The 26,195-nt window shown below is 55.5% G+C and overlaps 1 protein-coding gene across 1 annotated transcript in view; it reads left to right on the top strand.

The window, feature by feature from the left end:
* CACNA1I (calcium voltage-gated channel subunit alpha1 I) overlaps positions 1-26,195 on the top strand; it is a 102,978-nt gene that overhangs the window by 21,028 nt on the left and 55,755 nt on the right. Inside the window, exons 3-4 of the mRNA XM_028115684.2 lie at positions 1,948-2,081; positions 18,135-18,232. Coding sequence (XP_027971485.2) covers positions 1,948-2,081; positions 18,135-18,232 — 232 coding nt within the window. The remainder of the gene's footprint in view (positions 1-1,947; positions 2,082-18,134; positions 18,233-26,195) is intronic.

Genomic DNA, 26,195 nt, shown 5'->3' on the forward strand with positions numbered 1-26,195 from the left:
GCCATATCCCGCCCAGTAGCCCCGCCCTGCCCTCCAGACCCGCTCACCAGCCCTGCCCCACCCTGCCTGCCAAACCCCGCCCCGCCTGCCCTGCCCCGCCCTGCCCGCCACACCCCGCCCTACCTTCGTACCCCGCCCATCCGCCCTGCCCCGCCCCGCCTGCCATACCGCGCCTTCCGTCCTACCCCGCCCCGCCTGCCGTACCCATCCCACTAGCCCCGCCCCGCCCCGCCTGCCACACCCCGCCCCTCCCGTCCTACCCCGCCCACCCGCCCGGCTCTGCCAGCCGTACCCCGCCCACTAGCCCCGCCCCACCCTCCCTACCCCGCCCCGCCCACCCGCCCTACCCGCCATACCCCGCCTTGCCATACCCCGCCCCGTCTGCCATACCCCGCCCATTTGCCTTGCCTGGGGCGCTCCTGCCCACCGCCTGGCCTGCCCTCGCTCAACTGGCTGTCCTCTTCATCACTCCGAACTGGTCTTCCCCATTCCCCTTCTTGATCCTTTCTCCCCTCCAACCCCTCTATATTTTGAAGCCTCTGCCCTAGTCTAGGCCCCCATCTTCCCAGACCTAGGTGCCTCCCCAAGTCTTCTCCTGCTCTCTCCAACCCCAGACTAACCATACTGCCCCATTGCCAAGAGAGTTCAAGTGACCCTGACATTCCTCTGCTCAAAGCCTGCCCTTAGCTCCCTGGTGCTCTTGGAATGAAGGCCAAGGTCCCTACTTGCTGTCAGTTCCTGTCAGGAGCCAGCCTCCCATATCTCTCCTGTTTTCATCTCCCAGGTCCAGGTGGGGGCCTAACCTTGGGTACCTGCCATGACCCCATGCAGCAGTTGTCTACCCGTAGTGCAGGATGTTAGGGTTATACTTATTTTACAGATGTGTATAAACATCTTCATCCTATGTCCTCTCCCTGGGAAAGCCAGATTCCTCCTGGGAGGAGTTGCCTTCTGCCTCCTGTGTTTCCACAGGACTCAGCAGTTCTGACCAGCCCCTGAGCAGCCCAGGGTCTCAGAATCCCCTGGGGCACTTGTTAAAGATTCAGACCTGGCCCATCTCAAACTTGCAGAATCAGAATCTCTGGGGTGGTGGGTCTTGGGTCTGAGAGGGTGACAAGCTCCTCAGCCAGCCTCAGGCCCCTGGGAGGAGTTAGAACCGATTAGCTTCAGTGGGTACCAGGCTGGCTTCCCAACCAGCTGGTGAGTTCATCAAGGACTTCTTTCTATGTCAGTGACACCCAGCCTCTGTCCCAGCACACAGGAAGTGGGGCCGTTTGTTGAACTGAATTGACCATAGCCCTCACTGATCCTGGAAAGAGGAATTCCACCCAGCCCTGTCCTCAGGAAATATCTACTCACTTGAGCCCATGCTTAGGGACGCATTTGGGGCCTTCTTTCTAAACAGAGGAAGGCAGCCCCGAAACCTGCCTGGAGGGGGGTCAGGTCTGTTTTATAGACCTGAATGTCAGTTCTGATTCTGCCGCTTACCTTCTTGTGTGACCTGCGGCAAGTCTCTTGAATTCTCTGAGTACGTTTCCGCCCCTGAAAGGGGGCTATCCATGGGGTGGCTGTGAGAATTAGGGAATGAATGCAGGTCAGATATCTAGCCCAGTGCTTGGCCATTGTTATTAGCGAGAGCCCTTTGCCCTGCCCCCATCTGGGGCCCTTGTCAGTAGGTCTGACTTTTGGGAACAAAAGAGTGGGCTGTATGACCTTGGGCACCTTCATTCCCCTCTCCGGGCCTCTGTCTCCTCATTTGTGAAATGACTCCATTGGACCAGGATCTCTGAGATTCTCTTCCTGCCCAAGAGGAGATGTTCCCAGGTCTTTTCCAGGCCCCTCATGTCCAGGCCTTTGTCCCCACCCCAAACTGTAGCTCCAACCCTATGGTCCTGCTCCAGAGCCTCATACTGTCCCTTGCTTCTTGCCTTCCTCCTGCCCCTGCAGGTGTTTGATGACTTCATCTTCGTCTTCTTCGCCATGGAGATGGTGCTCAAGATGGTGGCCCTGGGCATTTTTGGCAAGAAGTGCTACCTTGGGGACACATGGAACCGACTGGATTTCTTCATCGTCATGGCAGGGTAGGTAGCCTCTAGTGCACACCGGACATAATTTAAACAATTGGTGAGGCTTCTTGGTGAGAATGATGAGGCTGCATTGGGTAGGGCCTTCCTGGACCCCTGGGGCGGGAGGAATGATGGCTCTTTGCTGGATGGCCTGGACAGACAGAACTTCCTCACCTCTCTGGTAAGACATGTGTCCTCCTGCACTGTCGGCTGATACTGGGTCTGTTTCACACTAACTGTAGGACCTTGAGAAAGCGACTTAATCTAAGCCTCAGTTTCCTTATCTGTAAAATGGGGATAAGTATGACTCTATCAAAATGAGCACCCAATCAATGTTAGCTATTGTCTTATTACCCTAAATCGCTCAGCAAGTCAGAGATAGAGCACAGACTCAGGGACTGTGTGACTCCAAACTGTGGTTATTTCTGTCAAGACACAAGCTATAGTCAGAAAAAAGCCAGGTTACAAGTTTAGCCCATTTGGAGCATCTTGGACCCTGCTTTGTACCTTGTTCCTGCTTTCCTGGGTCAAACCGGGCTCATGCATTCATCTAACAGCCAGGGGTTGAATGGGCTCCTCCTAAGCATCAGCACTGTCCCAGGTATGGGGTATAAGGACAGCAAACGCAGAATAGGCCTTTTGCTTCCCAACTACTGTGTGGGGAGAGGCATCCAACAGCTATGGAGGTGAATGTACCACACACACAGAGACAAGGGCTCTGGGAAAAGCGTTGTGGTTTTCTGAGAGCATCTCTGAGCCAGCATGGCGGTTTGGGGGCTTGCGGACTTTCCTGAGGAAGTGACACACAAGAGCTGAAGGACAAGCAGGGGTTAACCGTGCCCAGTAATGGGTCAACAGAGCAGAACTGAGAAGGGGGAGAGATAGAGGGGAGAGGGAAACGCTGGAGGCCTGTGGGTGCGCATGTGAGTGTGCATGCGTCAGTGTCTGTGACAGTGTGAGTATTCATGTATGTCTATGTGTGTCAGTGGGCGTGTGTGCAAGATGCCACTGGGAAGGGGCAAGGAGGGAGGACAGGCACATGGCAGAGATGGGCAGTCAGCACCACCAAGTATATGCTGAACTCCACAAGGATGCTCTGAAATGAAATCATTTGTCCACTAGTGTTTTAAAAAAAATGTTACACCTCTGCTAAGGACTCTTCCCTAAGAACAGAGTTCAATTTCACAGCCACCCTGACAAATTACGTGGACCTTGCTGGAAGCTGTGCTGGGTTTGTATGGTTTCTTGTGAACTGTGCCACTCCCTTTGTCAAGTCCTTCATTCTCCTTTTCATTTTGGTTTGGCTGGAGGCCATCCTTAAGTCATTTTTGTTGTTGTTGTTGTTTTAAAGACAAGGTGTTTGGATAGTGTCATTTTTCAGTCTTGCCTGTCCAAACCTACATTCCTTTGATCGTCTTGTGCGAAGGACAGTTTTTGTCTGCACCGCTCTGGAGTCATAATTTCTCTCCTCGGAGCCCTGCATGTGGTCCCATTCAAATCCACAAGCTCGAATTGCGGGTGAGTCCAGGACAGATCTGACTCTTCTTTCTGGCTTTTTCCCTGCCAGAAGCTTGTAGGGTTTTCTCCTTACCTTCAGAATTCAGACAGTTCACTAGGGCACGTCTAGGTGTAGGATTGCTTCCTGTGGGGCTTTTGAGAACTGGTATTTTCCTTCTAGTCAGAAAAAAATCTCTTTTATTGCTTTTTTGGTTCTTGCCCATTTTTCTCTGCTGCCTGCTGGCAGTCCCACAAAGTGGATATTTCCCTCCTGTATCTATTCTCTGCATTTATCCTTTTTTCCCTCAAAGGTTTCATCTGTACTAGAGGAGAATTCCTCGACTTGTCTTCTGAATCACCAATGATGTCCTTTCCTCCAGTTACTGTCCCTCCTGGAATCGTTTGTCTCCCCTGCGTCTTATGAATTCCCAAGATGGTTTCTTGTTCCCGGGTTTCTTGGACCCGTTCTTGTTTTATGGATGCAATATTCATTCGACTCTCATCTTATGGATACTAAGTAGGCTTCTTAACAGTCCTCTCCTGACCTTGAAGTCAAAGTATAATTTCCAAAGAGTTAAACAAAAAAGGTGACCCACACACAAATCTTAAAAGTCATGTGATTTATTCATCTCATTAATGAGGAACCAGCAGGATGGTAATCAGCAGAAATAGGAAAACAGGTATTAGAGAGAAAACGTGGGGATGAGAGAGTTAGGTTGGAATTAAAGCTGGTTAACGACCTACAGGGTCATAAAACCATAACTTTGGGGGTTATATTTTCTGTTGTGTAGAAATCACTTACAAAACTGCAGCTTAACTTGATTTCACAGCAGCCAGACCTTTAATTAAGCGTAAATAGTGAATGAAACAAAGGTATATTCCCCTAGATAGTGAAATAATCTTTAGCTGGGTCTATTAAGTAATGCTCCAAAATCACATTGTGAGAAATACTGCCCTCCCTGTGCCTTATGTTCAAGTTTTAGGATAATTTTTCTTGACTCCTGTTTCAGGGAAGGCATTTGCTTTGCTGGTTCCATTCAATGCCTCCTATGAGCATCCCCACCTTGCCCTTTGGACTTGAAGAGTCTCTCTTGCTTACTGATTCCCACTTCTGCTCATATTTAGAAATTAAGACAATGAAGATCCAAGCTGAGCAGAGTGAGGATTGGTGAGGTCTCTGGTATCTTTTTTTTTTTTAAAGATTTTATTTATTTGAGAGAGAGAATGAGACAGAGAGAGAGAGAGCATGGGAGGGGGGAGGGTCAGAGGGAGAAGCAGACTCCCCGCTGAGCAGGGAGCCCGATGCGGGACTCGATCCCGAGTCTCCAGGATCATGACCTGAGCCGAAGGCAGTCCCTTAACCAACTGAGTCACCCAGGCGCCCCAGGTCTCTGGTATCTTGTCTCTGCCCTTGGGTGGGGTCCGTAGGCCAGCATACCCCTGGCGGGGCGGGGGGGGGGGGCGGGCGGCGGGCGGCAGGGTGAGCGAGGGCTGCACGCATGCGCAGTCACATGGGGCCCCCCCGTGCCTGGTTTCATGCTCTGTTACCACTGTTTTGAAATTCTTAATAAGTTTTGAAGGAGGGCCATGCATTTACATTTAGCACAGGTCCCACACATTATGTACTGGTCCTGGTTGGGGGCAGGTTCATTGGAGACTTTTTTGTTAGAGTCATGAACACACCGGGGTGACCCAGACCTGTCTTCTTCTCAAGGTCCTCCCTGTCCCTTGTGCCTCGGGAGGGTGTGGAGGCAGAGGGCAGGATGAGAAGCCACAGCCCGAAGCTCCAGAGCCCGGTCCCCCAGTCCCAGACTGGCCTGGTGCTATAAATGTTATGCTTCCCCGAGTAATGGGCCTGACATCCCACGGACATTTTCTTCCTTCCTGCTCCTCCCCTTCCCCAAATTACTGACTCCTTTTTCAAGCTGTGGACGAGACAATCTCCACGCTGGAAGGTTCCTTCGAGGTCAGAGCCTTCCTCTTCACATCCAGTCAGCCCCTGCTCACAAGCTGTCGCTGTGGGGAATTCACCTGGCAGCAGATCCCAAATGGGGAGAGCCCGATGTGCTAGAAGAGTCTTTCTTTCACTGAGCTGAATTTGTCTTCCTGTAGCTCCTATCTGATGGGAACATTCATTCACTGATTCGTTTACAAAATCAGTATTTATTGAGCACCAGCTACACGCCAGGCCTGGTGCTAGACAGGGGTAAGGGGGCCCTGGGTTGAACGAGACAGATGCCATTGTGATCTTATGGTTTAGAAAACAGATCTAAAACAGAGAATACGATGCTAAGTAAATTCTACATTGAGATGGATGCTGTTGTAAGGAAGTGTAGAGGACCATGAGGTTGTGGAGCAGGGACCTGATTGACACAGCGGGGCGGCGTATGCTCCCTGAAGAAGAGAGGCCCCAGGCGGTGAGTAAGAGCTGACCGGGTGGAGGATGGGGGTAGGGGGTCTGGGGTAGAGGGGCCAGAATGCAGAGGGCCTCAGGGGCTGTTTGGGGAAGGGCTTGAGGGGGATGTTGGAGCCTAGGGATCCCGGAGGGGGGGGGTTGGGTGCTGAAAGATGAGGACAGAGAGGGGGGCGGGGGCCTGATTGCACAGGGGGCCCAGGGCCTGCAGGCGGGGGCATCTCTGACAGACTCAAGACAGTCCTTCAGAGTTTGGAAGGACCCTGAGATCATGACCTGAGCCAAAGGCAGATGCTTAAGCGACTGAGCCACCCAGGCGCCCTCCCTTTCTTTACATGAAATGTCCTCAACACCTGCCACCATTTGTCAAAGGATAGGCGAGGCTCCCGTGGTGCCTGGCTGGGGGTAGGTCCCCAGCCTCCCAATGATGGCTCATGGGGCAGAGAGAATGGGTTGTCCTGGTCCCAGTGCCACGTGGTGACCTGTTGAGTGGCTGTGCTCCCTGCCACCCCCTGGTTGTGTTCACTTTCCAAGCCAGGTCTCTCCCATCCTGGAACTAAACACAGCTGACCTTTACTTAACCCAAGTACCAAACTTTGCGTTTTTTGCTGTTAATTTTATCTTACAGTGATCTCTTGGAGTCCTGATTCAGTCACTCATTACATTTACTTCCTGTGCTTGATCAGCTCAGGATAGTGAGTCCTGTGGCACCTCACTAGAGACTCTTTCAGTGTGTGACAAACCTCCAGTAAGCATTGGGTTATAGCTGAACCCACCTCACTGTCTCATTTAAACCACTTTTCTGCTTTTGTCCATTAAGAGGTCATGAAATATTCAATGGCATTATTGTTGAACTTGAGATATTCTTTATTTCTGTATCTCCCTCGGTGCATTGTGCTGGTAATTCTACCTCCTCCCCTAACCAAGAACATGAATGGCCATTGCCATCTGTGGGGAGGGGCCTGGGCACTTCTGTTAAAAGCTTCCCCAGGAATTCCAATGATGATTCTCCTAGGTGAACCAGGGCTGGAGGAATGGCCTGCAGGGACCTCTCCAGAATGAGGCTGATTCTTGCCAAGGGTGTGGACCGCTGCCTTGGATGAGTGCAGAGAACAGGAGCTGCTTTGAGTCGGAAAGCCCTTGAAAGCTTCCAGCTGTGATGGCATCCCAGAGAGGGCCTCGATGTAGGAAAGTGGAGCCGCTAAGGGATGAGCATGAGCAGACCAGGAACAGGCATCCGACCTCTCCACTCCTCAAACACATGCACAGCCTTGCACCCCTTCTCAGTGCTCCTCAAAGTTCAAGGAGCAACAGGATCTCTGGGGTACATGTTACAGTGCAGATTCCTGGGCCTCACCCCAAGGATCCAGACCCAGGGAGTATGGAGGGCCTAGGAATTTGCATTTCAGCCAAATGCCCGGGTGGCCCCAATGCAGGTGCTCTCGTTCATTTGGCCCTCAAGATGCCCTTGACTGGGAGTGCTTCAAGTGGAGATGACCGTTCCTAGTCCTGAGAACCCCAGGAAAGGGAAGAAGCATGAGGAAGGCCCCCTCTCTGATCTGGGGCCAGGATCTGAGTTAATTCTCATGACAGGTAGATGTACTTCGTGAACAGAACCGTGAGGACACCCCGCTAAGAATTTCTATCATCGTTAAAAATATTAACAGAAATAGTAGTAATGTTAGTAACTCAGGCCCTTAGCCAGGGAGCGAGAAGGAGGGACTGGTCAGTGTCCATCACACCCTGGGATCTCTTCTCCTGAGTGAGTGAGTGCACACAGGGAACAGCTTGCCCACCCTGACTTTTATAGGCTCTTAGGAAACAAAATGTCAATTGTTCCTCAACCCTGGACTAGAGCTTTCTAAAAAGAGCGGGCAGGCACGTCCCCTCTGCAGTCGCTTGCTGAGAGTTCCTTTTGTCTGAAGTGCCCATCCGTGGTTCTTTAGAAAGCAGAGGGAATTGAATCTTCCTGGGCTCCATCCAGGGATGTGATAAAAAGTAAGAGCATCTACTGTTTGCCAAGTACTCACTGTGGGCCCAAGCTGTGCATTGTCTGGTTTAATCTTCAGACTGGCTCTGTGAGGGACGGACTGTGGTCAGTTCCATTTCACAGATGAGGCCCCGTAACCGGGAGAGACCTGCCCACAGTCACGAGCTGGTAAGGGAAAGGGCCGGGAGGTGAACCCAGGGAGCTAGGCTCCAGAGGCTGGGATTGAGTCCTGGTTCTGTGTAACTTGCTGGGATGTACTTGGCTGCAAGTAATAGAAAACTCAACCAGCAGTGGCTCGAGCAAATCCTGGGGTGTTTTTCCAACATAACATGAAGTTCTGAAGTTGGTGGATGCTGATGATGGCTCTGTGTCCTGGGGGCTATGTCCGTGATTTTCCAGGCCTTTCTTTCATGGTCACAAGGTAGCTGCTGAAGCTGTGGGCTTCGTGTTTGCATTGAAGAAAGGAAGGATGAAAGGAAACAGGGCTATGCCAGCTGCGAGTGTCCACTTGGATCAGGAAGACATTTTCTTTCCTAGATCCTTCCCCTGTGCTAGCACACTTGGCCAGAGCTGGGTCTTGTGGCCATCTTTAGCTGCAGGGATAGCCAAGAAAATAGAAAACATCATTGAATTTGGCTCAATCAACCAAGAATTGTTCCCTGGGGCCAGGCAGGATTGGAAAAAGCGTGCACATTATGTGGGCAACTCTCAGAATGTGCCACATTCCTCTCCTACGGCCTGAGTTTCTCTGCTCTTGGCCAAAGCTGTGGCCCTATCGTGTTACCAAGCCTAGCTGGAGCCTCCAGACTCTGCCTGGGCTGACGGGGCAGGGTGTGTGATCTATTGAGAAGTTTAAAGTCAAATCCAACCCATGCAGGCTGTGCAGAGGCCTGTCCCTGCTCACAGACTGGGCTGTGGTTATGGGTGTCAGAGTGTCATCATTGTGGCTGTTTCCAGAAGCCTTTGGAGCTGGCCTCCCTCCGGCATGACTCTGTGTGCATCATCTGTGAGTCAGGGAAGCACTCCTTATGTCAGCAAGACCAGGGCACCCTCCTGGTCTTCACGTCTTTACATCCTAATTTATCCTGGGCTCTATAGGTCTGTCTACTCCAAGCACTGGGTGCTCTGAGGGCAGGACTGAGGCTGGCTCATCATCCCAGAGTCCCCAGAGCTTGGCTCTGGGCCAGCATGGAGGGGGAGTCTCCATGGATTATTTGTTTGGAATCTGTTGTGCCCAGGCACTGTGGAGCTGTGTGTGTGTGGGGGGGTTATCTGGAGCCGTTTTCTTCCTTCCTTCCTTCCTTCTTTCTTTTCTTTTCTTTCTTTCCTTTCTTTCTTCTCTCTCTCTCTCTCTCTCCCTCCCTTCTTTCCTTCCTTCCTTCTTAAAGATTTTTTATTCATTAGAGAGAGAGAGAGAACGCACCAGAGCGAGAGCATGAGCAGCGGGGAGGGTCAGAGGGAGAGGGAGAAACAGACTTCCTGCTGAGCAGGGAGCCCAACGTGGGGCTCAATTTCAGGACCCCGGATCCTGATCTGAGCCAAAGGGAGACGCTCAACCGACTGAGCCACCGAAGTGTGGGGCCACTTTCTTTAAGCTGAACTGGCGTTGGGTGGGTGTGGACCTGGGAAGATTCCAGTGGGAACCTTGGGGTGGATGGTTTTCTCATTTGCTGTGGATTAGAGTGGATGAGAGCGATGATAACCGCTTAGGTTTGTTTCCATGGAAACAAGATGCTACATGCTGTGAGGGGTGAGGGGTAAATCATCAGATTCTCAGGCCACAGGCTGACAAGCCGGACACCAGTCAATCATGAACCAGGAAGGCCTCTCTCGGTTACACGGGACAGGAACCTGCCCATCCTAGTTTAAATTTATCATTTCCTTTCCTGAAAGCCGCAGGGTCTCTGGCTTCAGGGCCCATTTGATCTAGAATCCTGGAAGAGATCACTAGACACTGTGTCCTTCCATCCTACAGCTCTGCTCGTTACTCTGTGCTGACATACATCCCGGCAGCTTTCCTCCCGGGGTGCGGGTGGCAGAGGGCAGCTCCGGGCTCAGAGCCCACTCTCTTGGCTTCACTGAAAGGGGACCTTCCTTTTCAGTCCCTCCAAGGAGTGTGGAAGGTAGCTTCCTTGACTTGGATTGGCTGGCGTGGGTCATGTGCTCATTCCTGGACCAATCACTGCGGCTGGGATGAGGCTGTGCTCTGATTGGCCAGAGCTGAGTCAGGGCCCATCCCCTGAACGGGGTGCGAGTCCGGCCCCACCCACGCCACGTGGCCTGAGAGTGGGGAGGGTAGACTTTGCAAAATGCCAGGACTCTTTCCCAAAGAGCGGAGAAGGAAGGGAGCTCTGGGTAGGCAGACATCAGCAGAAATCAGCTGGTTTAGCAGAAGTAGTGTTTACTGACTGCGCTGCGCTCTCTTACGTCCTCACAATCCCGAGAACTTGGGGGAGAAGGTGGTTAACCCCATGTCGCAGATGTGGAAACGGAGGTTCAGAGACATTTGCAGTCTGCCCCAGGTCACACAGCTTGTATGGGCCAGATCCGGGATGCGCTCACATACGGCTGGCTCCAGAGCCCATGCTGACTCATTGCATGAGGGGTTTTACCTTTTCAGAGGCCAAAATATTCCAGTCCATTTGCCCCTGAGGACGTGGGCAACTTCATCAGCCCTCAGAGGGCTGCCGGGTGGGTCATCTGAGAGGGACCTTTACGCCCAAAGTCTGGTAGAGCCCAAAGTGTCTGTGTCTGGTTCCCAGCAGCTGTGTCCACTGATCCTGCCCAGACTATGCTGGTGTAACCGTGCTAAATTTCATGAAGCAGACATCATGAGGCGTGTTTGGGACCTATACTTAAAAATGATGTATTATTGTTTATCTGAAATTCAGACTTAACTGGGAATCCTGTATTTGTGTGGCAACTCTGCCCAGAGACAGAGTCACTGGAGTATTGTCACCTGAGTGGAGCCTTGTCTAGAGAAGATGTGGGATCTCCTGCTGCTGCGGTCCCTAGGGCTACCCTGGATCCCACCTGCCTGGGGCTGTGTAGGCAGCCTTTCCTTTGACTTTGTGGCCCCCACATCTTTCCTTGACTCTGAACTTGGCCTGAGTTGGTTTCAGAGCATCCGTTTCTTTAACAGTCAAATGGGCTTAAGAACCCCTGTTTTCCGGCTTCATAGGATTTGTGTGAGGATGTGTGGGTAGAAGTGACCTGTAAATCAGAAGTGCTGGCCAAGGACAAGGGTTAAAGTGATTGCTCCCTAATTCTCTCTTTCCATTATTTCTTCCCTCCCTCCCTTCCTCCCTCCGCTGAACACCTACTGTGTGCTAAGTGTGGGGTAGCAGTGTAGGCTGGTGGTCTAGTTATCCACTAGAGCAAGGCTGAATCATCACAGAGCTGCCTCCTGACAGATGATCTGCCATTTCCAGCATCTCAGCTTCCTTTCCATTAGCTACATCTTAAATTACATTTTAAGAAAGCCCCCGTGGTCCCCTTGCAAAGATTGAGGAAACACCCTATTTTTATCAGCAACACACAGAAATCATCTCCTGGGAGGGGTATTTCCCGGAAAGACGTTAAATCTCAGTCATTTTATGTTGCTTCTTGTCAGCTCCAAGCTTTTTTTTCTTTTTTCTGATCTTTTCCCTCAAGTTCTGTGTTTGACAAGCTGGCATGGAGAGCCCGCCTCTAAGCCAGGCCCTGGGCTGGGACACTGGGGACCCAGTTGGGACTCTGAGGCCGCCCCTGCCCTGAGGAAGCGGGACACGACAGAGCACACGTCAGAGCCAGAGGTGCCCTCCTAGAGGACAGTGGGACACAAGGCAGGCGAGCTCAGTTCAGGGGTGGGATCTGGAAAGCGCAGGTAGGACTGGCAGATGCAAAGGCAGGTAGCCTGGAAAAAGCCTGGTGCACTGTGGGAGCATGGGATGCGCAGGTGCCCCTGGAAGGCAGGGCACGTGGCAGACAGTGCTGGGGCCACGTCAGAGCTTCTGGAGGCCCTTCCTGCCTGGGCTTTCTCAGGAGGCGGGATTCAGGGAGGGGTTTAAGCAGGCATGTGTGATTCGTGGGCAGGTGTGAGCTGAGGCAGGGGAATGAGGCTGTGACGGGAAGGAACTGCTGGTGCTTCTTTGGTTCCTCCTTGGGCCAGGCCCTGGTCTTTTTTTTTTTTTTTTTAAGATTTATTAATTTATTAGAAAGAGAGCGCGCGAGAGTGAGTGTGTGTGCAAGCGGGGGGAGGGGCAGAGAGAGAGGGAGAGAAACTCAAGCAGACTCCCCGCTGAGCTCAGGCCTGACACGGGGCTTGATCTCATGATGCTCAACCGACTGGACCAGCCAGGCACCCCGGGGCCAGGCCCTGTTCTAAGGACTGAATCCGTATAGGAGCACATTTCATTCTCCCCCCACCCCTGGGAGGTCAGTGACTTGCCCAGGGTCACACAGCAGAGCTGGGGTTGGGATCTAGGCTCCATGCTCTAACCACTGGGTAAAACTGCCCCCGGGGGTGCTGGACCTATTCGGTGTACTGCCATGTGTGGTGGGCTTCCTGGCCACCTGACCAGCTGAGGGGGGGGTGCTTGGGAGCCAGAAAGGCGGCTGGCCTGATGCCTGATGCCTGATGGGAGGGGGGCGGGCTGGGCAGAGCTCCCGGATCCCATGCTCCCGGGCTGTGTGATCTGGGCTCTTTCTGAGCCTCAGCTTCCAAATCTGGCAGTGGCCATAATCCCACCATGGGGAAGGTCAGGAAACCCTTCTGAATCAGCCAGGACTCTGAGTTGTCAATGAGAGAAACTGAAGGCAAATGGGGCCAAGGCCCCAAAGGGAATGTTTTGGCTCACGGAACTGGAAAAAGCAGAGGGCAGATCTGGGATTCGGATAGAGGGAGTGCTCAAACCATATGGTCAGGATCCTGCCTCTCTCCAGCTCTGGACTCAGCCTTTTTTTGAGTTGGCAGAATTCGTAGGCCACCACGGAGGCAAGATGGCCGTTAGCGCCTTAGGGTTTCCAGGCAGTCGCTTAGCCAAGGAGAGCCCTCTTCCCTGTTGTCCTAGCTCAACGGCCGGGCTGCCCCTCATGGCCCACCTGGGGGTCCCATGCCCATCCTGACCTAGTCACGGTGGCTGGGGGATGGTGTCCGCTGGTTGACTGGGCCTGGGTCTCTGGGCCTCTCCTGGGAGAGGTGTACTCTGGGGGTGTGGGAGGGAGGCTCCTCAGCAGGAACAGGTAGGGTCGTGCCCTGAAGAGCAGATGTCTTCTCTCCCAGCCCACTCTGGAATGACCCCAACCGAGTCCCTCTCCTCAAGGACAGCCCCGGAACTGGGTTCAGCTACTCTCTTCCTGGGGTGATGTCAGGACAGAAGTGTTCGCTTTAAAGCAAAATTACTTACCTAATTAGGCGCTTGGGAGCTGGCAGGAGGTAGTGGGGGTTTTTGTTGATTTTTTTTTAGACTTTTAGCACCGAAAGCTGTGTGATAAAGTAACTGTGTAATTAGGAATTAATTTCTCACTCCCATAAGTGATGTCTTACTTGGGGCCCGAGGGAAGTCAGCCCAGTGGTTATTCACCCATAGAGTGACACCCTCTTCACCTTCTCCTTTTTGGAGGGGGGTCTCCCACAGCTGTCATCTAGGGGAGGAGGAGGAGGAAGGAGGTAGCTTCTTTTGTCACTCGTGTTATTCATGCTAAGTAGATCCCTGAGTGCCTCCTGTTTGCTGTGTGGGGCCGGTGCGGGGGTGTGTCACAGAAGGAGGGGGCTGCATGGCCAGCCTCGCCCCACTCTGGTCCCATTCTAAGGCCCACTCCACACAGTCTTTCAGGGGGTACCGGTTGTGCCCCCATTATCCACAGCAGTGATCCTCTCATGAGTAGCTCCTCACTGGCTTTCCTCTGTTTCCTCCCCTCCCTTGCCACACTCCTTGGGATCACCCCCAGAGCTCTTGGCTCAGGGTCTGCTTTGGGGGAACCCACGCTAGGCAGGAGGTATGAACAGAGTGTGGAATAAGCCAGAGCAGAGAGGGGTCAATTCAGCCTGAGGTGTATGGAGGGGGTGAGCAGGGGCTTCATGGAGGAGGTGGTCTTGAAGGAACTCTGGGAACACGCGGGAAGGGGCACTGAGCAAAGGAAAGGGGGCAAGAGCAGGGTGTATTTGGGGAGCTTGACAGGCCTAGGGTGATGATGTCTTGGATGTGTGGTGTAGGAGCAGGGGTTGGGGAAAGGGAAGGCCAGCCTGGAGGTCTTGTAGGCCTTGGTCAGGGGCATAGGCTTTGTTTTGAGGACAATGGGGAGCCACTGAGGGTTTAAGTCAGGGAGTGATACAGCTAGATTTGAATTTCAGGAAGTTTTAGCTGACTGAAGAAGGGGTGTGGGGTGGGGAGGAAGCAAGAGACAGGAGAATAGTCAGGAGGCTGCTGTGGTTGTCAGGAGAGAGGGACGGTGACCGGACTAAGGCAGGGGTCAGGGAGCTGTGAGCAGACTGTCCCAACTTGGTACACAGAGTCACTGTTAGGACAGTGTGGTTCCAGTTCCAGACTTAAACCCACAGTTCCACCCTCCTAGCTATGTGCTCTGCCCATCTCTCTCCATCCTTGTCCAATGTCCGCCTTTCTATCCTCTTCCCCTCAGAGAAGAATGAGAACGCCTGGATTCTTCACTGAGCACTTACTATGTGTTCTTTATCACTGAATGCATTTATACCCTGTCTTATTCCTCCAGAATAAGGTGCAATATAACATCCCCAAGTAGAAATATAGAAGAGAGGGTTAGAACCTGGGAGGAATGTTTAGGCAAGTGGATTTCCTGGAAGGATCTTTCTTGCTGCTAATAACTCAGTAACTCATCACCTTTCCTCTTTTGACTGGACTGCCAGGAAGCTCAGAGCTAAGATTCCTAACACTAAATCCTTCAAGAAATTTCTCATGGGAGCTTTTCAGTGGACACCCTGAGGGCTGCAAGTGATGAGGTCTCAGGGGCATTTTTGCAGTAGGCTGCAGAAGGTGTGTTCCCTCACTGAAGACCTGGAGGGTCGCGTCAGGGGGAAGGGAAGGAAGGGGCTGGGCCAATGTGTCTCTCTGGGCCTGCCAGGCAGTGGCTGCTTTAGTCCACCTCAGAGACGGGCATGAGTCTGATCAGCCTCCCATGAGCTGGTTGGGATCTGAGAGGTGCTCAGATCCTAAAGCTTCCTAACTCTGGCTAATCATGGGCCTTGGTGACATTCATCAACACCCTGTACCTCACTCAGAACCCAGGGGCCAGTCCCCTCCTTGTTTTAGAGAAACACAAAGGGAAAGCTTGAGCCTGAATGGGCTGGGCATCTGTAGATGTTTCCTATCCTTGGTCCCGGCCTGTCCGCGGGGCAGGGGCCGGGACAGGGCGGCAGTGCGCAGCCTCCCTTAATTAAGAACCAGTCATTCCATTCTCCCACAGGTTCTACTTGGGGGGACACGGAGCCCCTGGAGCAGTGTGAGGCAGGGCCAGGGGATAGGCAGGGTTGGCCTGAAGGCACCCATAGTGGGGGGGCCCTGGTCCAGGGGAGTGTGGGGAACAGTGTGATGGGTTCCAGGTATTGGGGAGGCTCAAACAGGTTAACGCAGGTAAGGAATGAGAACTGCCTGGCAGGCAGTAGGCCTCAAACACCATGTGCTTTTCTCTGTCTAGCCATCCGGCTGTGAAGCATCTATTTATTTTTATTGCGAGATTTCGTGGGGATGGGAACCAATCCTGGGCTGTCACCTGCCAGAGCTCAGCAGGTGTGCCCTGGGGCTCCCGAAACAAAGGATCCCAGTGGGTTCAGCCTGGCGGAGTCTGGGAACCCCCACCCCACCACCCCCAGCAAACCACACACGGAGCCCTGGGGGCCCAGCTATGCCCAGGGCATGGTGCTGCCCCTGCGGGCAGCATGGAGGGAGCCAGGGGCAGCATGGAGGGAGCCAGGGCGGAAGGAAGAGGGCGGCTGGGGGAGGGGCGGGGAGGGGCTGGCTGGAGCTGGGGCGGCTCTCCTAGACCTGGGGTGTGAGTGTGAGTGTGTGTGTGTGTGTGTGTGTGTGTGTGTTGTGTGTGTGTGCCGAGCCAGTGTGAGCGCCTGTTTGTGTGCCTGTGTGTGCCGCCCCCACAGTGCCTTCATCACACACATCTCCCTGGCTGCCTGGAGAGCTCTTTCTACAAAATACAAAAATGACAGTTGGCTCGCCCACACACGGAATCCTCATACAGCTCCACTCCCTCCTCGGTGCCCCTTCACACATCACCCTCTGTCCTCACCCACTGCCCCCGGGCCGGCCTCAGCCTGCAGCACCCTCTCTGCCAGGCTGCTGCCCCTAGCACCCCTCTCTCTTTCTCCCCCTCCTCTCCCCTCTTCCTCCCCTCCCCCCTCCCCCTTCCTTTCCCTCCCCCTCCCTCCTCCTCCTCTGCCTCCCCTCCTTGGTCCCCCAGGTCTCCATCTCTAGTTCTAATTCTCTGTCACTTTTTTGGTCACGCCCCCTCTTCTGAATTTGGGCTCTGGTGGGGGAGTGTGTGTGGATGAGGGTGTCCAAGGAGTGAGTGTGTGTGTGCACCGACGACTGTGTGCAGGTGTGTGACTCTGCATGCGAGAGAGAGCATGGGAGCCAGAGCCTGTGCCCCAGAAAGCTGGGGGATGGATGGAGGCATCTCAGGCAAAGAAGCTTTCACTCAACTATTCTTCCAGCAGCGGGAGGGGGCGGTGGCTTCACAACAGTTGGACAGGTTTGCATGGTGTGTAGGAAAAGCCTTCATTTCCCCGCTGATGGGAGTGACAGGTGGAGCCCCAGGGTGGAGGATGGGGGGGGGCGGGGAGGGGGAGGAAGGGTCTGGTGGTCTGGTGAGCAGCACGGGGCGGGGGGTGGGGGAGGTCAGGCCGAGGCTGTAGGCCCGGTGCGGGGGCGGGGGGGGTCGTCCTTCAGCGGGGAAAGAGGGACAGGCAGTAACTGAGCAGGTAGGATCTGATGGAAGCCAGGACACCACAGAGAGGACCCTAGAGATCTGCCTCCAGTGGAGATCTGGGAAGACTTCCTGGAGGAGAAAAACTGCCTCTAAGGCGTGTCAGGGCCGGTTGCATGTGGAGAGGGAGGGTGGACCTGTTTGATGAGGCCTCATCTCTGCCTTTGGGTCTCTCCCTGGCTCCAGTGGGTACTCCTGAGGGTTGAGGCCAGCTTTGAGTCATTCTTGGGTCTGTAGCACCCACACTGGCTTGGTTCATCGCAGACTCTGGTGTGGAAAAACTTCCAGGACTCTAGGGGCATCTGCCCGGATGCTTAAAGCATGAGTAAGGTTTCAGTGGACAGAGATGAGAGAGGCAGCATCCCAGGCAGAAGGGATGGTGGGTGCAAACGCTTGGCATGGGGGCGCAGTGAGCCGGTGAGGCTGGAGCCTGGGTGCCTTGCAGGGAGCGTGCCCAGGAGAGCATGGATTTTTTCCTGCAAGTGAAATACAGTGTGCCTGTGACATCCCCGGAGGTGGGGCCTGTGATACCTGGGCTGCTGTGAGCCTGTGGTTGGGCTCAGAGGCCTGGAGAGCAGACAGGGAGGGGCAGGTGTGGTGTGGGCCTGGTTGGGTGATCTGGGCCATGCGATGTCACCTTTCTCTGGCTCCTCTCCTCATGTGTAAACCTGGGCATCTAAGCTAGGCTTGCTGGGGGCCTGGGGGCTCGGGGAGATATAGGGACTGGGGGCTCGGCTCTGGGCCTCTGCTGGCAGCCAGGACTTGACCCTGCAACTGTGATTTTGCCCTCTGGTCACCACCTGGGGTCAGCCGGGGGTCTCCCCCTCCATTGTTCTCCCCTGCTCGCCTTCCCTGGTTCAGAGGCTGCTGGGGAAGCAAGGGCAAGAGCTACTTGGCACAGTGCTGGGCACTCAGTGGGGACCCGAGGGCTCTGCTTCTCCGTTCCCTCTGCCCCCCCACCCCCCCACTGCATCTCTTGGAATCCCCAGGAGGGTAGGAGGCAGATGCCACCAGGTCCATTTACAGAAGGGGCAACAGCCCAGGCCACACAGCTGACTGGGCCATAGCCGGGATTCTGGCCCCATTCCTTACCTCTCCCCTCCAGGCGGCTGTGGGCACGGATGGGCACGCGTGGGTGGCTAGATGGCCGTGGCCTGGTCCGTGGCCCTGAGTGTCCCTCCTGCTCTGTCCCTCACTCTCCCCCCTTTCTCTGCAGGATGGTCGAGTACTCCCTGGACCTTCAGAACATCAACCTGTCGGCCATCCGCACCGTGCGTGTCCTGAGGCCCCTCAAAGCCATCAACCGTGTGCCCAGTGAGTTGGTTCCCCCCTTTTGCCCCCCTGGGCCCCCCCCCGCCCCCAGCCATTCCTGCACTAGGACAAGACTGGCCAGCACCTTCCAGTGCCTGTGCTGGGCATGGGGATCCTTCAGTGACCAGACAGATGTGGGTCTTGCTCCCACCAAGCTCATGGGCCGGTATTTGGGCCTGAAGACGCTGGAGGGAGGTCTTGGTACCTCTGAGTCCCGTAAGAACTTGAATGGCAGCATTCGGGGGAGTCTGGCTTTTCAGCAACAAGGCTCCTTGTGGGGGGTGGCTGTCGAGGGGGACACACGTGTGAAAAGAAGCTGCTTAGTTTGAGGGAGAGCATCATGCCGCCTTTCACTGGGGAGGGGATCCCCAGATCCCTCACTTGCGCTGACTTAGGACTCAAGCTCCATCACCCGACCACGCACCTCCCCGCCCCACATCAGGAGCCACCCATCCATCTGTCTGTCCACCCGCCCAGTGTTGAAAAGTTATGTTATAACAAGCCCTGACGTCTGCCCAGATTCATAGTTTTCAGAGCTTTTCCATCTCCATGATTTCTCGTGAGCCTTACAATCCCTCTGTGAGGGAGGTGGGCTGTCCTCACGGAAAACCTTTCCCAAGGTGAAAAGACCGAGACTTGGAGATGCGAATTAACTTGCCCAAGAGGCCTCCTGACTTCCCGAGCACTGTTCTTTTGCTACCCTGAGTTAGGAATGGGATGGGGGACGGGCAGGGAGCGCTCGGCCCGCGTGGGATTTCAGCCCTGTCAGGGAAGGACAGGACGTTTTATGAGCACCTGCCCACCTCCTCTGTGGCATTTGGCATACTGATGGCTGACTTAATCCTCTTGACAACCTGGGTGAGGCTCAGAGAGGGGAAGCGGTTTGCGTGATGTCACACAGCAATTCAGCGGCAGCACAGGGTTCTGCGCAGCGTTCCGTCTGCCCTGAGCCCCGCTCTTTCCCTGGCTCTCTCCGAACCCTTGCTTCTCTTCCTTGCCCGAGCCTTGGTTTCCCTGTCTGCAGAAGAGGGCAGGTCCTCTGGCACCTCTTCCTCCTGCAGAGTCAGAGTGGTTCTCATTCCCCGCCCCCCGGTTCTCAGTCCTGAGGCCTTGGGGCTTTGTCACCTGCTCCACCCAGCCAACCTCTCCACAGCCCGTCCGCGGTGAGAGCCCGTGGGGCTGGCCTGACTCTGGGCAGGCCTGCTAGGGCAGTGGAGTGCAGGCCCCGGGATATTTGTGGAGCAAGATGGGCGGCCAGATGGTAGCTTCATTCTGAGATGGGCAGGCCGGGCGAAGTACAGAGGGGATCCTGGGGGCGCATATATGGGGCCACCTCCCCACCCGTGAAGGTTGACATGATGGGAACCCTGGGAGCCCTGAACACTACTCTGAAGGTCCTGAGGAAGGATGGGGAGGCAGGGGAGGGAGAGGGGTGAGCGGTGAGGAGCAAAGCTGTGAGCGGTGTGGGGAGGAGCAGTTCAGTGCGCTTCCCCCTTGGTCCCCTCCCGCTGCTCTGGGGAGACTCCCTTGGGGGCAGGGTGGGGAGGTGCCAGCTTCTCTCTATCCTTCCCACCCCCACCAATCCTACAAGGTGATCCTAAAGATTACCTAGTTCAAAACCATCTTTAGACCATTGAACAAATGAAGAAAATAAGGCCCAGAGAGGGCCGTGAGCAGTCCAGGGTCACACAGCAGGCACCTTGGAGCCCAGGCGTCTGACCAGCATACCTGCCACAGTGTGTGTTCCCCTCCCTCATGCCCCACCACCCTTTACTGGGGAAACTGGCCACGAGATGGACTTCCTTCATAGAGTGCCCACAACTATGCCTAGTACATGGAAGTCGCTCAAGAAATGCCCGTTATGTGGACACACAGGGCAAGTGTGTTGAGCGGTTGTCCCGTGCCAGGGCCACAGTGCCGTCGGTGCTCAGAGAGGTGTCCAGGCATCGTGGAGCACGTGGGGCATGACATGGAGAGGGTGGGGGGCTGGTGGTCCAAGAAGGTGTCCGAACTGAGACCCAGTGTGGCCTGGGGATTAACCAGGCCGGGGAGTGTTTTGGAAACGCCTGGCAAGAGTGAGGAGCATGGGTTGGGGCGAGCTGGCCTTAGGACAGGACTGTGGGTGAGTGATGGCTGGGTCCGGGCCGGGCGGGACTGAGAGAGCAGATGCCTGGAAGTCCCAGGCCTCACCTTGGGTAGTTACTGGGGAAGCCCAGCGTGTGGCCTGAGCAACCTCAGATGGAGGGCACGGGAGGGGCCACATTTCTTCTGTCCCCCTCCCCCCCAGCCCTCCCCATTGCTGTCCCAGGCGGCCACCCTATGGCCACCGTTGCACCCCTGGCCACAGAGCCCACTCCAGAGATGTGTGTGCACATGCCGGGGGTCACACACAGGCGTTTGTACACCATCCTGCATTCTGAACCTCCAGGTCTTGGGAACAGTGATGTGACGGGACATTTGAGAAGAGAAGGTCTGGGGGGGAGGGGATAGGGTGTGGGTCTCTCTCCATGGGGGGGGGTCTCTGTACATCTATGTGTGGGTGCGTGTGGGTATGAGGGGCTCTGTGGCCACAGGAGACCACGTGTGTGTACGTGTGTGTGCACGTGGGATGTGTGGTGCCTGTGTCTCTCCCTGGCCCCCCCTTCCTCCCTCTCCCGCGGCACTGAGTGAGGAGCTCATTAGGCAGCTCCTGGCTGTGGAGGTCACTTCCCGGTCCCCAGCACCAGCCTGCCTGGTTCTCTGGAGAAGGGCAGCGATGGGCCCTGTGTCCCCGAAGTCTCCAATTTGGGAGGCTGTGTGGCCCGGAGTGCCCCGAGAGGAGTAAGTGTCCTTCCTCAGGGGCCTCCCGCCTGCTAGTTAATAGGCATGACCGGGAGGCCCAGGCAGGCAGAATCGGGGACTGGGTTTCCTGCTCGGAGCTGACTGCACCTCTCAGCTGACAGAAGGAATCTCGCTGTCTCAGAACCTGGCCTGGGGGAGTGTTGGGAGCACAGACCCTCTGGGAGCCAAAATATACCCAGTGTGTCCCCTCCCCCAACTTAGAAACCATCCTGCGCTCCCGTTGGAAAGAGACCTTAAAATCAATTCATATTCATGAGGAATTTAGTTAATAGGAGCCTCAGGCTGTTAGAGCAGGTTGGTTGGTCCATCCCCTCCTTTATGGGAGGGGCTGCTTTTGGTCCCAGGTGCCACGTCCTCTGCCCAGAGTCGCCAGGGAATGGTGGCATGGGGGGGGGGCACAAGTTCTTAGAAGTGCCTCCTAGAGAGATTTGGTTGGTTGCCTCCTTTTTTTCTAGATGTTTCCCTGAAACATTCCAAGTCCTCCTGTTTGTCTTTATACAGTTTCTTCTGCCCTGGGACTTGCTCTTTTCAACAATAGCCTGTAGCTTTCAGTGTTGCCACTAGATGGCAGGCTAGAGAGCCAGGAACAGTGAAATGATGGGTTATTAATTGCAAAACCCTGGAGAGTGGGTAGCTCCTTGCAATTGAAAACGTATAGCAATGGCTGCAAAGCCTCAGCACAATCAGCCCGGAAGACTTAGTTGGGTTGTCAGGGAATGCAAGTTCTGGTTGTTGGCTCTGCCAGGAGCCTGCTGTGTGACCCAGGAAGTCCCTTGGTGTCTCTGGACCTCAGTGTCTCTACTCTCACAAAGCAAGGGGAGGACTGGATTCGATGTGTAGTTCTCAACTTTGTCCAGGATGGATGGGGCACCTGGCAGTCACGGTGCTGTTTACAAACTTTATAAAAATATGTCCCTCCACCCTACCACGCAGGGCTCTGTCCTGGCCACTCAGCCTTTGATGGATAAAGGAGGCACAGCATGGAGGAGAAGGTTGGGGAGGGAGGGAGGGAGAGAGGAAGCACCAGATTGTGGGTCAGGAGGCTGGGTTCTGGCTCCTTGCTGTGGCCTTCATAAGTCCACAGTCCGTTTCTGGGCCTTGGCAAGATGGGGCTGATGATCTTTAAAAGTGCCCCATCCTGGCACGGGGCAACCCTAGGCCTGCACCCCAGTAAGCTGGTTGCAGTGCTTCCTAAAGCCCATTGGCCATGCCATTTAAATATAAAAAGTGCCTTTTTTTCTCCAGTAAGAAACCAAGGCAGTCATGCTAGGCTCTGAGCCAGCTGAATCTGAGCTGCGGGCCCACATCTCTACCTGACTGACCATCACGCACCTCAGCCCAGGCTGTGGAAAGGGGAGGGAGTGAGGCCTGGGGAGTTCAGGGGCAGCTGCTGGGGATGCTGAGCCTGGCCTGGGCCACTGCCCGCCCGCAGAGCCCTGTCCGGCTTAAGGTCCCTGGTTCAGCAATCATCCACTGCTGCGCAGGGGCCTTTGGGCTGGGCCTGGGGTGGGGGCGATGCAGAGAGGTGGAGGACATGTTCCCGGGCAGGGCCCACAGGCAGGGAGGCAAAGCTCAGAGAGCTATGGAGGAAGCCACTGTCAGGTCCCAGCTGTGCGACCAGGAACGGAAGCTTCGCTCTACACCGACAGGCCCAGGTTCGAATCCCAGGGCCTCCACTCGACCATTGTGGGACCTTGGGCATCCATGCTCCTCTCCTGGCCCCCATTTCCCCAACAATAAGATGGGCCTAATAATACCAATTTCTCTACAGTTTTGTAAGAATAAAATACTATAACGTGCATGAAGAGCTCAGCACAGAGCTCGGTGTGCTGTAAGTGGTCAGTAGGTGTTACTATTGGGAAGAAGGTGCTGGAACATGGAGGACAGAGGGCAGGGGCATCGGGGCACCTTTGCAGAGGCTGATTTGGGGAGACAATCCCCAAGCACACAGAGGGTCGGGGAGGGCGTTTTTGGCAGACGGACCTACAGGTGCAGGTGGAGAGGAAGAACCGTCCAGGACGTGTCGGCTGGGCAGGGGGCTGCACGGCAGGGCCGGCTGGGAGGCAAACTCTCCACCTCCTCTAGGGATTGACCAAGAATGATAAATAGCTAAAATCCATCAAGGGCTTTACGTGGCTGCTTCGTTTTGTTTCCTAATAGCCATAGGATGGTTGTACCGTTACGATGCCCACTTTACAGATGGGGAAACTGAGGCACACAGAGGTTGAGTAAACTGCCCCAGGCTGCCCAGTTGGCCGGGGGCAGAGGCAGGATTTGAACCTGTGCTCGCACGACCCCAGGGCTTTGGACTCCTTTCCACTTCCCCTCTTCCTCTCCCCAGAACTTGTAAGCGCCCCAGCCAGCCACACCGTCTGCAGGGCATCAGGAAAGCCCCTGCCCACGTCCAGGGTCAAAGCACAAGTGAGGCCCTCAGGACCCTTCCTGAACACCTTTCATTGGCAGAGCACGGAGCTCCCGTGATGCTGGGTGCTGCGCGACCTGACAGGGACAAGTCAGGGCAGGGTGCAGGGAGGCACACTGGTTAGTACAGAGCATCGCGGCCAGGATTCCAAGCGTGGTCCCATGTTAGTTAGCTTTGGCGCCTCGGGAAATGTTCTGCTCTTGCATCGGCCCCCATCTGCACAGTGAGGTTGGCACGTAGCATCTCTGCGTGAGCTCGTCTGCACTCCAGGCACAGAACAGGTGCCCAGCGCCCAGCCCCCTCCCTGCATCTCTCACGGAGGGAGGGTCCTGGTGTTGGGGCTACAGATGGCAGCAGCCAGAGCAGTGAGACCCGGGTTTGCGCCTGGGATCTTGGCCAGTGGCTCCACCTCTCAGGCCTCAGTTTCCCCATCCCTAAAATGGGGTCCCAGCCCTCCTTTGCTAGACTGCGGGGCTACAAGATGTCCACACAACATCCGCTCCTGGCAGGTGCCTGTATCATACATTGATTGTGTGGGATTCTTATACTCTTGGGATCTAGGAATTAGCCTTGTTGAAAGTCACGGAGAATCTTAGACTCATCGAGCCTCAGAATCCTAGACTCTTGGTTTCAGAGATCCTCAGAGCCCTGGTTTCAAAAGGAGAAGTCTCTGAATGACCTGGTCTTGCAGGCACGTCTTCGATTGCCCGTCAGGCCAAGGGGCTTTGGGCTCATGGTTGGCACCTAGCCCCTCATCCCAGGCCTGCTCTGGCCCTTTCTGCCCCGGTTCATGCCCAGCTGGGTCGTGATTAGGCCAGCCATGCTGAGGATAGATGAAGAAGGCCCCAGGATTCCTTCTTGGATCCTGCCTCGAGAGGCATCTGTTGGAAAGGAAGCTGGGAGACTCACTTTGAAACAGAGTTTGTGTGAAAATCTCAGCAGTTTCACTTAAAGTGTGTGTTTACTTGGGGCTAGGGGGCAGCTGAAGGAGGCTCCCACCCCAGGGCCATACCTTGGACTTCAGGGCTGACTGTCCTTGGCACCCACAGGGCTTCCCAGAGAAAGGTCTGGCAGCCCCCACGGGGAAGGAAGGGAGGGCAGGAGTGTGGTGGAGAGAGGAGGGAAGAGGGGTGGAGGGGCCCCATTTCCCCGGGGCTGCTGCCTTCTCAGAAGAGATGGAGGTAGGTGGGAAAACATCTGGCCTGAACATCTAGCGAGAACCTGACCTGGGAACAAGAAGAGAAGCTAAGTGTGTGGATGGAGAAATGCTGGGGGTGGGGGCGGGGCGAAAGCTGCTTTCCCCTCCCCCGCCGTCAAGCTCAAAGTCTACTCTACAAATCAGGAGGGAGCCACTGCTGGACGGGATACCAGGTCAAGGGAGTGGGCTACTATGTATTCAGCCATTCATTCATTCATTCATTCATTCATCCAAAGTAGCATCCACTAGGGGGCCACGGAGGTTTAGACGCAGCCCCTTTGCAAGCAGATAGATACTCAAGCCCGGGTCTGTGGGCTGGTGCGACACGGGCTCTAATGGAGGCAGCAGGGGGCTGAGGGGAAGGGTCACTAACGTGTACTTTGAGGAGGTTTTACATAGAAGGGGGGGACAGGACATTTGAAGAACGAGTGGGAGTTCTTTGGGCCACAGTGGGTTCGGGGACCTTCCGTAGGACTGGGGCTAGGACCACCCCCTAGGGCGTGAGCACTCTCCTGGGATGGAGGGTGTCGGGGTGCACCCTCCTTGGCTGGCATTTGTTTCCAGCTCAGGAGTGGGCACTGAGGCCCCCTCATCAGCCCCCAGGCCCCTTCCCCGCTGGGCTGCGGCTGGAGGCTGGGTCCGCGGCAGCATGGCCGTATGCTGCCTGGCCCGGCCGCCCCGGCACCCACTGTGCCCCTGATTAGTTGGCGTTGGCAGTGGCGGGCACGCAGCCGGCCTCTCCCGGTCGCTCAGCACCCTCCGCTGACCTAGCCAGACCGGGCGGGGCGGGGGTGGGGGGAGACCCAGGGCCAGCCACAGCCTCGGCCCCTCCTGCCCTCAGCCCTGCACCCTTTCTCCTGGCTGCGGGCCGTGCCCTTGGCAGAGGCCGGTGCAGGTCCGGGCGCTTTCTACTTGAGCTGGCCTGGCGGAGCGGCTGCACTCAGCTGGGCAGACAGCTCCCGTCTGCAGACAGTGGCCCGGACCTCCAGGGGAGATGCCCGTCAGGAAGTGCGGCCCCCTCCCTCTCCCTCCAGCTTCCCCACAGCCACCGAGGGCCCCCGGCTCCCTTAGAGCAGGGGGTCTGGTCAGGGGGTCCCCAGTGAAAAGGGGTGAAAAGGTTGAGCAGCTCCAACAGTTTGCCCAGCTGCCCTCTGTCTCCTTGCGAGCTCCCGACTTTAAGTGCCATCTAGAGACTATCTGGACCCTGAGGCCACCCACCTGATGCTCCTGGGCCACATTCCTCTCCCCTAACCCCAGACCCCGCCAGCTTATGAAATGCCTTCACATCGATGTCCACCAGGCACTCCAAACGCTACGTGTCCAAACGGAGTCCCGTGTCCCCATGATGGCTGCTCCATGGCTCTGGCCTCAGGCCCCAGACCGTGGAGATGCCCCAACTCCTCACTTCCTCCATCCCTCACCTCCCATCAATTGCTTGACCTTCCGAAAGCTCCAGAATTTAGCCATGTCCCCATCCTCCACCATCACTGTCATCTGGACCCAGC

Source organism: Eumetopias jubatus, unplaced genomic scaffold, assembly GCF_037043125.1.
Source record: "Eumetopias jubatus isolate StellerSeaLion01/CBP00866 unplaced genomic scaffold, mEumJub1_p1.0 scaffold_8, whole genome shotgun sequence".
Taxonomy (NCBI): Eukaryota; Metazoa; Chordata; class Mammalia; order Carnivora; family Otariidae; genus Eumetopias; species Eumetopias jubatus.